The sequence below is a fragment of the Mytilus edulis genome, chromosome 2, assembly GCF_963676685.1.
Source record: "Mytilus edulis chromosome 2, xbMytEdul2.2, whole genome shotgun sequence".
NCBI classification, from domain to species: Eukaryota; Metazoa; Mollusca; class Bivalvia; order Mytilida; family Mytilidae; genus Mytilus; species Mytilus edulis.
The window spans coordinates 101,765,560-101,779,863 of NC_092345.1; the positions used below are offsets into that span (position 1 = coordinate 101,765,560).

Consider the following 14,304-nt stretch of genomic DNA (forward strand, 5'->3'; position numbering starts at 1 on the left):
AATTACTAAAAAATGTTACAGAAATTGGATAAATTGGATTATATGTGCATTAATTATAATAGTTGATAATATTCTTTTCCTCTGTCTGTAAAGATGTTTTGAACATTGAATCAAACTTATTTATAATCAAATGTATATGTATATTTTATGGTAAAATGTTCAAAACTTGGTTTTTAGTAGATAGTTGATACAGACATCTCCTTATTTTCATACTAATGGTACATGTATGCTTGTTTTTAATATTTGGATGAATGTTTTTGACAAGGAATCAGAAGTTTAGACTGGTCAGTTTCTGTAGGGCTATTTTTGACAAGAAACTAATTCAAAAAGATAAGTTATTGGTAGAAATATTTTTGACTAGGAATCAGCTCAGAGAAGTTAACTGTGACAATGTTAATGACCATGTATCAGTTCAGATAGGGTGGGTTAACTGTGAGAACATAACCAACAAGGAATCAGCTCAGACAGAGAATCCCCATGCATTTGCATGTTAAAGCATATTCAGAGGTCCATAGGTGGCCTGTTGTAAGACCAAATATCCGTACCTGTCCCTATCCAATATAATACCAATTTTCTTGTGTCAGTCCAAATTTACGACCTTCATCTGTTGCAGCTCCTATAACAGGACCTTTGTTTTGTATTTGTTGTAAATTTTTTCTCATTATGAAATATTTGCTAATGGCCATTAAGTAACCAACTTTCAATATATATCAGCTCAGAGAAATAAATATACCTTTGAGAATATCTTTGACAAGGAATCTGCTAACTGTAGATCAAAAAGTTTTTCTTTGTTGTTGTCAGCATGGTGAATCAGTCTCTCTATGTAATGGTACATCTGAAATAAAAAAATATTGAAAACGGTTTAATTATGTGGTACTGGTGGCACTGTTTTTTTATCTGTAGAATGTTCTTTCAATTCCCATTTCCTTGTGACAATGGTCATAAATGGTGCTTTTGAACTTCCTACATCTTTGTACTTAGTCAAGCTTTAACCCTTCCAGATACATGTCACATAACATTATATTTCGAAACTAGCTTCCGGACGAATTTTTGGCATATTGCATGGTTTTCTCATGGACAAGCTCTTAACTCATTGGCAAAAAAAACAAAAACACACTAGCAAGGTTACCATTAAGGATGCCTTTCTCTAAATCATCTTGTATGTTCTGTATTATTGAAATGTGAAAAAGGTTATAATTCCACTTATTTGTTATATCTTTCTATCTACCATATAAAATACAACTTACTTCTGTTTTAAGGTCAAACTTCTCGAGATATACTTTATAAGGTTCTACAATTCCTAAAACTTCATGGAGATAAACCCAGGAATCTCGACTACAACACATAAATATTGTATTAACTCTGTATTAATAATTAAACATGAATTCACATTTAAATCATTTAAAAATATAATTAAGTAAATATTACGTCATTTTAATTTGTTTTGTTTATTTCATACTTGGTACATTGTAGTAAAATACAAAAGCAGATATGTTTATCTGAAAGTAATCAATTTGTGTAAATGTCATATCATTAATAATCTTTCAATAATATCACTTGTTAACACATCAAAATATTTCTTATTAAAGCCATTACCTCTTTGACAAGACGTAGGTATATATACAGGTCATAGTTCAAGGTTGTATAAATATTATTACCTGTCTTGTTGTAAAGCAGTTATAAAAACTGCCACCAGGTCTTTCTTTAACATTAAAACATCTTCTTTCTTCACTTCATTAGCCTCCATACACTTGTTGATTCTATTAAAAGAAAATCTGTTAGTTATACTCTAATTCATATTTCAATTATGACTAGTGTTGTCAACTGTTAACCGGAATATCGAATACCAAAAACATTAACCGGTTAACCAGACTTTTTTCAATTTTGATATATTTTGATATAAATTTGTATTTTCTTCTCTACTTCTACTACCAATACGCGGCCAGCATCAATTAGTTGATTATTTTGACACTTTTGGATACGCATTTAAAATTTAGACAAGAAATAAGTATTGAAATCATTAAATAGTTATGTTTTATTTAAAAATTGACGTCATGGTAATTAATTTGACAGATCAATTGTCCAGTATATAAATTGCTAATGTTAATCCAAAAAACATAAAATTAAGTAAAACTTATCTATCAGCTCAGGGCAAGATCTAAAGAATTCATAATTAGTATACATGTTTTTTTATCAGTAACTTTAAATCAGTAATATGATTAAATTTTACGATTTACTTCATTATGTCATATTAAAACACTCCACATGATTTTCGTAGACAACAAGAGAAAATGATAGAATCTTCGGTTTCAAACATATCCAATTCTACGATATCAAGACGTTTTTTTTTTTTAATATTTTTTCAATCTGAAGTTACATGTAGTACAAACGCCATAGTTGATATGGTGTATTTGATTATTAAAAGTGGAACTTCGCCAGGAATCCTCTTAAACAAGCCTTATAATATCAAAGGACAAACATCGATTCATCGTATCATAAAAACGTAAATTTATGACATGGATGTACGGTTGTCACATTGATAGGCATACCACATCTTATATCTATGTGTAGCGTACTATCAACTTAAACTACCTGTTAACCAGTTAATCGGTCAAACGATTATCAGAGTAACTGGTTAGGCAAAAGTGTACGATTTGACAACACTAATTATGACTAATTTTACAAATAAAACAACATATATATAATGAAAATTTAAATATGATACTACATCAAGCTTTAGTCAAAATCTTAAAAAGTAAGCTCCAATCCCATGCAACTTGGTCCTGGAATTGATTTAACCATTTATCCTTCAAACTTTTATTCCATTTGCATTGTAAATTTCTGTCTATAGATCCTAAGTTACTTATAATGACTATGAACTTATACATTGTGACCTCATATTAATAGTGATTGCCCATTATATGTGACATATTCAAATAAAATTGAAAACCAATTTTAAAAACTTTGTAACGTAAAGTATTATAATTTATAATTAGTTGTGTAATGTTTGGTATCAAGGAAACCTTATCTTTTCCAACAAACCTGTGTCTTGTTTCTAGTGCCCATTGTGATGCTTTCTGTCTAGGTGTGACTGATTGTGGACCATGCAGGGGTGCTATCAAACTGCTTTGTCCTTCCCTCAAAGCAGGAAGAGAAGGGGTTGTCCCTTTTTCTAAGGACATGTCCACCTTAGAAGTCATGGCTACCTGTTAAGTCTGGCAAATAAAAAAATGTTATATATAGATCAACAGCAATATTCTAAGACAACAATTAAGCATCATCATAAACAAAAGTTTATATAAAATTCACTAAAAAGAAATAAGCAAAAACCAATTTCATACTGTACCGTATTTGTTCATATACTACCAGCATGTTTGTCTAAAACTTTTACAACATGAACTTCTGTTAATGCTTTAATACATATTACATTGTAAGTGTAACTCATTCATTGCAGGCAAAAACAAAATTAAACTGTATTAATATAATGTATTATCTATTATGTAATAGTTTGCATATATCTTATGTTGATGAAATTATAAAATAAGTACATGTATCCTGTGAATGTGTTCGAAAAAAGTATAACGGGACATGAATCTGATAGGCTTATGTTTGTATTTTGTTATATATATATTTGAACAGAGCCTGCAGGGAACAATAAGCTATAAATTTGTCATTTTGACTTTTAAATTATATACTTTTTACAGACTTGCGAAATTTATATTCAGCATTAAACAACATTTGACATAAGTTTGGAATGGTACGAAATTAACTGTGACACAAATTTGCTTATAATGGAATGAATTTACAATGACACAAGATAACTATATATGTACATGTAGATAATAAACTTTTAATATTGCTATTTCAGAATCTGGTACATTTGAACTATTGGTGTCATACAAAAATCACCATGATCACATTTCCTTTGTGGCATCAGGCATTTTTATTGTGACCAACACATTGTAAGGGAAACTTTGTGAAGTCCAGCTATGGCAGAAAAATAGATATATTGCTGATCACATTTATTCAGCTGAATAGCACTCAACCAGATGCTTTCAAAAAGGGGGTATCAGGTCTGTACGCTCCAAAACACAAATGCCTGCCGTGTCCATTTGCACCAAATTTTTATTGAATTATCAGTTGAATTATTAGTTGGGTTTTTAAATGCATATAAAAAAATGTTTATCAAATTATCAAAAGAAGTTTAGGTTTTCAATAATGTATTGAACAGTTTAGACAGTTTAAAAATTACCATTCCCAACTTATGTCAACTTTCTTTAGCAAATGAAATATTTTTTTGAACAGATCCAGGGTGGGAACATATCTCAGGTGCAAACAATGTGGTGTGGACGTGACAGGGGGCAAACAAGAATGGAACGAACATCTGTTTTTTATGTATGGCCCCATATTCAGCAGGGGTAGAGCTGAAGATTGAAGCATGCCACCTTACTGCTATAATTTGGAAATCTCCCCAGGACAATCTTCCGCACTTGAACTATTGATGTCAAACAACAATCTTTTTCCATTATAGCAGGGATCTCCATGGCCTGTTTAACGATGGAGCCCCGCCATCGTTCAAATGTCTTGCGCCATCGTCAAATGACTCGCGCCATCGTTAAATTGTCTTGCGCCATCGTTAAATTGTCTTGCGCCATCGTTAAATTGTCTTCCGCCATCGTTCAAAACTTCATCGTTTTTTGTAGCCCGACGCCATTTTTTTTATCAATTATAATCAAATGCATGTAATTGCATAACCCTTAGGCTTTTTATGTTATAATCCAATACAGTTCTAACGCCTGAGGGATATCCGGATTAAGATCACTAATTACTTGTACCTGAGCTTGTACAGGTAGATCAACAAACCAAACAGGAGAATACTATCTGAGGATAGACGATCCATTTGTCGAAGTAATCAACTAAGTTTCAGCAAATGATTATGATCATTTAGATTAAATAAATAAATTAATAAATTAATCCAGTTACAAAGAAAACAGTTTAACAAGTCGAACACGTGCTTTATTTTGACTTACGCAATCAGCATCCCCCTTTTTTAAGAAGTACAAAATAAGACGCAAAACAGTAAATATTATTTCATCGTAAATAAATCGAGTACTGCTGTAACGATAATTTAGAATTACTTTAAAAGTTTAAAAGTAAAAACTTAAATATTTCCTGTAAAGAAATATCGTATCTAAATTCTGAATTCATTTCGTATATTACAATCAAATTTATACATCCGCGTTTCCGGTTTCTATTCAGACTCGAAAGATGCATGTTGCGCCTCATGTTGCAGAGCATCAATTTTTCCAGATAGTCATTAAAAACCTTTTCATTTGTCGACGTTTGCTTTACAAATCTCTTTAACCTTTTACATAACCCGTACGAATTGTTTTGTTGTTGCTGCAAATCAGCCATACCAGTAATGGGCTCTGAATTTGACAGTGTCCACGAAAAATAAGCTCCACATTAGATGATTTTTAACCCCCATAACAATTACCAAAAATAAAAGAAATCTGCATGGGGACCTTCATGACAGCTTTTGGTCATTCTCGACTAAGGGGGGGGGGGGGGGGGGGCCATGATGACTTTGCATTTGAATGGTTAAAAACGGCAATAAATGAAAATATTGATACTTCTAATTCTATAATGAAAATTCAAATAAATATAATTTAAATAAGCAATGAACTAGCATTTTCACCATTCCTTGTATGGAGGGATAAAATACTTCCGATCGCGCTACACTGTACAGCGTAGACAAGGTTTGTAATGGTGAAAGTTCCTCCATGGTTCAATTTTCATCCATGGAGATCCCTGTTATAGCGTCATATATTTTGTGTTATGATTTTGAAATTTTACGGGAACTTTTCTGATGTTTATAAGTAATGGCAGACATATAGCGATAAGATGTAGTCCGTCGCATCATCAGACTATTTTTAACTTGAACCTCAGATGTCACATCCAGTATTGGCAATAGCGAGATACTACTCAACTAGAAGATCTGTAATGTATTGTATTGGAAGAATAGTCCTTACTATAGTACTATAAAGTCATGAAAGTATAAAGTGGCAATGCCAATGTCATGGCAGGTGCTTGTCACTGTCAGATTTGAGTAAATTTACTCTACAATACACCAGAAATATGTTTTCATGTGGGGGTCATATCATTTCATTAATTAATTCGTACCCAAACATAGAACAAGGTAAATTGTCCTATCGATATTGTTCTTGTTGTTAAATTTTCGCGTCTGTTGTCAGGTCGCCATGTTTAAAATTTTAAATTTACAGGGTAGAAGTGAATATTATTTTTATCTATATATTGTAGATTCGTTAGAGTTCTCTGAATGCATTGAAGGTATTAATTTGAAAACATTTATTTCGTAATAATTTTTCTTAATCCTGAGTGTTATTTCAAAATTTAATCCAATTAGACGCTGCGAAATTGCACTTCCTGTTTACCCTAGCGCCAGATGAAAATCTAAGTTTTGACTTGCGAAGTACAGAAAGGCAAAAGATAAATTCTTTAAACATTGAAAAAGAAGAAATTTGAAATCATATTTTCCTGCAACAACCGAAAATAGGTAGCCATAATTTAGCATTAATTCATTTAAGAGAATATCCAGAATGATCCACTGTCTCATTGCAAACAAGTAAAAATTTTCAGTCTAAAATGATATAGTACATATAAATTGCAAATTTATGCAAGCCATAATCTTGCCGTCAAAATATCAATTTCAGAGAGTATGAATGCCCATTACTGTATGACGTCAAACGACCATCTTCAGCTAACGTTAGCGTCAATCTGGTTTAAATGTTATCGTGATTGGTCAAAATTATATCCTTATCATGATTAATCTCAAAGGGTACAAGTCAAATCGGCACCTGGTCAAATCGGCACCCATAGAAAAAGTCAAATCGGCACCTGGTTAAATCGGCATCTAGTCAAATCGGCACCTATTTGTAATATTGTAACATTGGCGACGAGGATAAAAACAAAAGTTGGAAATGTTAAAAATGTATTTCAATGGATTTAATAATTAGTGACACTGATAATCAAACCATGGCTGCATCTTTACCAATTTTTCCGAGTTTTCCGGTACATGAGAATAATGCTGAAATAAGGTGGCGTAAATGGATAAGTAGACTTGAAAATTTATTCATCGGTTTAAACATAAAGGACAGCAAACGACAAAGAGCACTCTTGTTGCATTACGCTGGAGAAGATGTCAACGAAGTCTTTGATACCCTTGACAATACAGGAGAAGACTTTGCTGCCGCTAAACACAAGTTAACCGCTTACTTTGCTCCGAAAAAGAATACAGAATATGAAATCTACAAATTTAGACAAGCCAAACAAACATCTGATGAAACTATCGACAGTTTTCACACGAGATTACGCCAGCTAGCTGTAAACTGTGAATTTACGGAAACATCTAAAGAAGTAAAATCGCAAATTATCCAAGGTTGTCATTCAACTAGACTAAGACGAAAGGCTCTTCGGGAAGACACGACCCTTGAAGGATTAATTTCATCAGCTAGAGCGTTAGAACTTTCGGAAAAACATGCAACGGAAATTGAACAATCAGACAAACAATCCGCAAATGCTGTGAGAAAAGGAGTTGGAAAACGTAGAAACGGACCAAGATTTCTACAGACACAAACTGACCACAACGTAAAGAAAAAGAATACTTGCAGAAACTGTGGAGGTGATTTTCCACATGCAAACAAGTGTCCGGCATTTGGAAAAAGTTGCAACTCATGTAAAAAGTTGAATCATTTCGCTTCTGTATGTAGATCCAAACGTATGGATGGAACTAGCACTTTTAAAAGAAAAGTAAACAAAGTTGACAATTACGAACATGATGATGATCGTGATAGCAGTTCTGACGATGGTTACGTTTTTGGATTACGAGAAAATACTGTGAATAAAGTACAGAAAGGACAACCGAAAATCAACGTGAAAATCAATAATTCTAATGTGGATATTTTAATTGACACAGGATCAAGTATTAATGTTATTGATGAAAGCACATTCGAGAACATCAAGTGTAAACCCAAACTTTCTCACGCCGACACTAAAGTCTTCGCATATGGTTCAGATAAAAACTTGAAATTAATGGAAAATTTCACGCTACAATAGAGACTGACCATAAAATAACAACCGCACCGGTGTATGTGATGAAAGGAAGATACGGGAATTTATTGTGCTACGAGACATCTGTTGACTTAAGCATAGTGCCAGTCATTTCTTCAGTAGCAGATAAACATGAAATATTATGCAATAAATATAGCGATGTGTTCAATGGAATTGGAAAATTAAAAGATGAAAAAGTGAAAATTCATATTGATGGAAGTATAAAACCTGTAATTCAACCTCATAGGCGTATTCCGTTTCACATTCGCAAACAAGTAGAAGCAGAACTCGAGAAACTCGAAAAACAGGATATAATTGAAAAGGTGGATGGACCAACACCTTGGGTGTCCCCGATAGTTGTGGCCCCTAAACCGAAAAACAAGAACGAAATTCGATTATGCGTGGATATGAGAGAACCGAACAAAGCTATTTTGCGTTCACGTCATATTACACCAACACTCGATGACATGATCTTAGATTTAAACAGATCTACAGTATTTTCGAAAATGGACCTTCGAAGTGGATATCATCAATTGGAGTTAAACGAAGAATCACGGAACATCACAACCTTCACGACACACGTAGGATTACGTAGATACAAACGACTCAGTTTTGGTGTTTCATCAGCCGCAGAGTTATTCCAAAACACACTGAGTAATGCACTGGAAGGATTAGATGGAGTCCGAAATATATCCGATGATATAATCGTATTTGGAAGGAACCAGGACGAACATGATCAACGATTGGAAAAACTATTTGCACGACTTAAAGAAAAGAACTTGACATTAAATAAGGCAAAATGTGAATTTAATAAGAACAAACTTGAATTCTATGGTCACATTTTCAGTGCAGATGGCATATCAGCCGATCCAAGAAAAATAAGCGCTATCAGGAACACAACAATACCAAAAGACGTTGGTGAAATTCGTAGTTTCCTAGCAATGACCAATTATGTAGGACGTTTCATTCCAAATTACTCAACTATTACCGAACCGCTCCTCAGATTAACAAAGCAGGATTCCAAGTGGGAATGGACATCTGAACAACAGGAATCATTTGACAAGCTAAAGAATGAACTTGTTGCTGACCGTGTGATGTCGTACTTTGACCCTTACAAAGAAACAATGTTGATAGTAGATGCAAGTCCCGTTGGATTAGCTGGATTATTAACACAAAATGGGAAAATAATCGCATATGCAAGCCGATCATTGACAGACGTTGAAACACGCTATTCCCAAACAGAAAAGGAAGCATTAGCAATTGTATGGGCAATTGAACATTTTCACCTTTATTTGTACGGACAATCATTTACATTGGTATCCGATCACCAACCGCTTGAAACTATATTCAATAGTCCAAAGGCAAAAACACCAGCACGCATTGAAAGATGGAGATTAAGATTACAGGGATATAATTTCAAAGTACAGTACAAACCAGGAAAGGTGAACGCAGCTGATTATTTATCAAGACATCCGACCCCGAATACATCAATCGCATGTAAACATTCTCAATTAGCTGAAGAATATGTCCGATACTTAACTGACAACGCTGTGCCGAAGGCAATGACCCTTAATGAAATAGCTGACAGTACACAAAAAGATAAAGATCTACAAACTGTTATTACTGCATTAAAATCAAACAGGTGGGACAAGCATGAGAGTAACACGCTTGATACATTCTCAAGATTACGATACGAATTAACAGTCGTTCCCGTTAATGATATGGAGATCATACTTCATGATAATAGAATTGTCATTCCGAAAGATTTACAGATGCGTGTAATTGACCTTGCACATGAAGGGCACCAGGGCATAGTACGTACAAAACAGTTGTTACGTGAAAAGGTATACTTCCCTGGAATAGACAAACTTGTAGAACAAACGTGTAAATCATGTATACCATGTTTAGCGTCAACCCCGAAAAATGTTTTCGAACCGTTACAAATGTCTGAGATACCGAATAATGTATGGGAGAATCTCAGCATGGACTTTTGTGGACCGTTTCCGAATGGATATTACGTTATGGTAATAATTGATGAATACTCAAGGTATCCTGTAATAGAAACCTTAACCAGTTTAACCGCAAAATCCGTCATACCGCTATTAGACAAAACTTTTTCAATTTTTGGAATACCGAAAGAACTGAAAACAGACAACGGACCGCCGTTTAATTCAGGAGAGTTCCGAAATAATGCAGATAACATGGGTTTTAAGCACCGCAAAATAACTCCGTTATGGGTTCGCGCTAACGCTGAAAGTGAAAGATTCATGAGAACTATAGGAAAAGCAATTCGTGCAGCTCAAACGGAACATCGTAGTTGGAGACAAGAAATACACACATTTCTTCGCAATTATAGAGCAACACCACACTCAACAACTAACGTGTCCCCGGCGGAACTTTTATTTGGAAGGAAAATCAATACAAAAATGCCGAACATTTCAACAAATGACCAAGACGACAGTGAAGTTCGAAAAGAAGACCACAAGAACAAAAGTAAAATGAAATTATACTTCGAGAAAAAACATTCAGTAAAAGTACCTAATTTTACAGTTGGAGATACAGTACTAGTTAAACAGGAAAAGAAAGATAAACTATCTACCCCGTACAATCCTCAACCATTAACAATCAAGAATAAAAAGGGTAGTATGATTACGGCAACGAACGAACAACAAAAAGATATAACTCGAAATTCGTCACACTTCAAAAAGGTTGGGAAATCTAAGATAATGACTGATGAGGAAATAGAAATCATTGATGATGACATTATACCAAACACACCATTAAGAAGATCATCACGAGAAAAACAAACACCGAAACATCTCGATGATTATGTGCGTTAAAGAGCTGTGTTACAGGCACAATAATCCTGTGCTCTTTCTGATGTATCAGTTAGGTTTGATGTTGATTTATATGTTTGTGAATTTATGATACAAATCGATTTTGTGGAATTTACTATTCACACTCGTAATGATAGCCTTATCCGATTGATCAGACGATCCACTAATTATATTGACATTACAGTACGCGTACCAGATAATTTACATTTATCACAGACTATAAAGTTCTAATTTTCTATTGATACAATTTTATGCATCTTATCACTTAGTTTGTTTACACAGACAGTTAAAGATTTTATGACTACACAGACAGTAATATAATTAATTAAAGTAGAAGTTTAATCTGAGAAAAGAAGAGATGTAATATTGTAACTTTCATTCATTCATAAATATCTATACAGTTCAGAGTTCACGCACGTGTTGTGTTGATGGACATAGCAGATAAGGTCGCGTCGTATTGCTTTATGTATTTGTGTTGATTACTTAGCTCGAGCATTATATTAAAGTATGTTAATCAGTACACATGGCTTGTCTCTTAGTTAATATATATAGGCTACCAACGTTACACTATTTAAAGTCAATTCGGCATCCAATAATATTTGATATAATATATGGGACTGGGACTATTATGCTAAGTTAGTAATTTAAGTATACTAGCATAATAGTCCCAAATATAAATAGATATTTCTAAAAATGTATAAATTCGATCATGATTTATTTTGTTAAAAAGCATCAAGCTGTAAAAATAGATAAATTTTCTTTTCAATTAATAAATAACTTTAATCAAGTACATAGTGAAAACACAATGTAACACCAGCTTTTGTTTCGCATATTTCTGTCATATTTTAATTATCAAGTGGGTGAAATAAAAGGAAGTCAATAGGTATAATTTGTATTGCCTGATATAAATATTTTTTCAATATATTACAAAATACAATATATCATAAATAATTAAATACACAAATGAAAATACATAAACATAGATATATAACCAAATTTTTTGGCAAACATCCGCCACTATGAATTTATAAACGGAAAACAAAAAAATTTAACAAGGGAGGGAGGGTAGGTAATTTCAACGTAATATCAAATTCAAAAATGTAAAGAAAACACTTTGCAATAGTATAAATAAACAATTAACAACAAAGGAAAAGTTTATATCCAATAAAAAGAGCGAAATAATATAGTGAGTAAATTTAATGCAAGAGTTTATACTAATGAAAATCTAGTTTGAACCAGTGTGATTACTGAGGTGTAAAATATAAATTTCACTGTTTTGCTAATTAAATAATTTAAATCTTAAATTAAACCAATTATCAAGTGGGTGAAATAAAAGGAAGTCAATAGGTATAATTTGTATTGCCTGATATAAATATTTTTTCAATATATTACAAAATACAATATATCATAAATAATTAAATACACAAATGAAAATACATAAACATAGATATATAACCAAATTTTTTGGCAAACATCCGCCAAGCCTGCAAGGCCGCCAAAAAAAATTAAAGATAAAATAATAACTATCAAAACAGTTATAATGATGATAAAAACCAGACATACTATCATCACTCTTTTTTCTCACTTCAAATAAGCTCCATCCTTTCAAAATGTGTATAGATAATGAAAGGACAAAACAGCAAACCAACTCAAAATATATGTAGATCTTGAGTAGTTAGAGGAAAACCAGCATCATATTCAGGATGCAAGTTCTCTGAAAAGAGAAAAAAGAATAATTACAGTAAACAATATACATGTATGAAGTAAATAAAAAACACAATTGTAACACATTACAACTTATATACTCTGATGCTTAATAATATTGATTATCTTTTTTCTGAAAAGTTCTGTACCAGCAAAATTTAAATGAAGCCCATCTCTCGGAGCAAATAAGGAAGCATCTGGAATATTGTCGAGTAAGAAACTCCTATACAAATTACAATATAATAAATTATTTCTTTTACGCAATCTTTTTAACTCAGTATTAACTTTATTAACTTTAGCTCCAGTTTTCATGTGATCAACTGGTCTAGGGAGAATAGAAGTAAAGATCAACTTAGCAAATGTCATCTTTTTTAACTGGTGAATTAAATCTCCGAAATATGATATAATAGTATTTACGGATTGAGACGAAGAAATATTATTAGTACCAACATGAACTATAACGAAATCTAATGAAATTAAATCTAATTTCCCAGATGAAATTAACTCAGTAAGACGACCAATAGTGGCCTGAGTTGTACACCCATCTATTCCACTAACATATTTAGGTATAGACGCTGACACAATGGTCGCCCTTTTTTCAAAGAAATTCCCTGTAAAAATTTATAATAAAACATCTGAAATATGTGCCGTCATCTTTTCTGCTACTGAAATCTTATCATCTAATGAAAATTTTAAATATCTTTTATAAGCATCGCTTTTCCAATCTCCGTACAATTGAATTAATTCAGTAGGTACTTCGGCTGCAAAAGCCCAGCTAGCCCCCCCTCGCCTAAAACTATGTGTAGAATATGAACAAGCATCTAAACCAATCTCAGTAATTTACTGTCTCAATATTGTCTGAAATTGTCTATACGTGACAGGTACACATAATTTATGTTTTATAAAACAATAAGCTGGACTCTTATCAGAAGTACAAACTAAAGACTTCATATTCAAAAAAGCTTGAACGGGACACAATGGAGAATCAGGTATCGAGACTAAAGGTATCAATAATTCTCTCTCACCAAACTGAATGGTTTTTGACCATTTAACACTTATCAATAATAGCTTACGCTTACAATCGAAAAAAATACTATCCCTACAAAGCTGCTTATTATGATCAAAAGTAGAAATGGAGTCTGGCACCAAATTAGATTTAAAAAAAAAATTTAACAAGGGAGGGAGGGTAGGTAATTTCAACGTAATATCAAATTCAAAAATGTAAAGAAAACACTTTGCAATAGTATAAATAAACAATTAACAACAAAGGAAAAGTTTATATCCAATAAAAAGAGCGAAATAATATAGTGAGTAAATTTAATGCAAGAGTTTATACTAATGAAAATCTAGTTTGAACCAGTGTGATTACTGAGGTGTAAAATATAAATTTCACTGTTTTGCTAATTAAATAATTTAAATCTTAAATTAAACCCACAACTATATGATATAATCTAATAGCGAGAAAAACCTTGTACAAATTATAAATTGTACAAAGTTATATTTTGTACATATCATATATTAAACAAATTTAACATGGGTGCCGAATTGACTACATCAAGTGCCGATTTAACCAGGTGCCAATTTGACTAGGTGCCGATTTGACTATACTGGGTGCCGATTTGACCAAGTGCCG

General features: G+C 32.6%; 2 protein-coding genes across 12 annotated transcripts in view; one reads left to right on the forward strand and one right to left on the reverse strand.

Moving 5' to 3' along the window:
• LOC139513727 (dynein heavy chain domain-containing protein 1-like) overlaps positions 1-6,289 on the reverse strand; it is a 109,242-nt gene extending 102,953 nt beyond the window's left edge. For all 9 annotated transcript variants that reach the window (XM_071302482.1, XM_071302480.1, XM_071302477.1 and 6 more), the window contains exons 1-5: positions 6,184-6,289; positions 3,043-3,215; positions 1,659-1,760; positions 1,248-1,335; positions 734-835 (exon numbers count right to left, since the gene is read on the reverse strand). In XM_071302482.1, coding sequence (XP_071158583.1) covers positions 734-835; positions 1,248-1,335; positions 1,659-1,760; positions 3,043-3,200 — 450 coding nt within the window. In that variant the 5' untranslated portion in view covers positions 3,201-3,215; positions 6,184-6,289. The remainder of the gene's footprint in view (positions 1-733; positions 836-1,247; positions 1,336-1,658; positions 1,761-3,042; positions 3,216-6,183) is intronic.
• A 145-nt stretch (positions 6,290-6,434) lies between these two features.
• LOC139513733 (coiled-coil domain-containing protein 34-like) overlaps positions 6,435-14,304 on the forward strand; it is a 30,327-nt gene continuing 22,457 nt past the window's right edge. The window contains exon 1 of one of the 3 annotated variants that reach the window (XM_071302491.1): positions 6,435-6,577. The gene's annotated coding sequence lies outside the window, so the exon portion shown is untranslated. The remainder of the gene's footprint in view (positions 6,578-14,304) is intronic. The other 2 variants (XM_071302490.1, XM_071302488.1) reach the window with 2 other exon arrangements.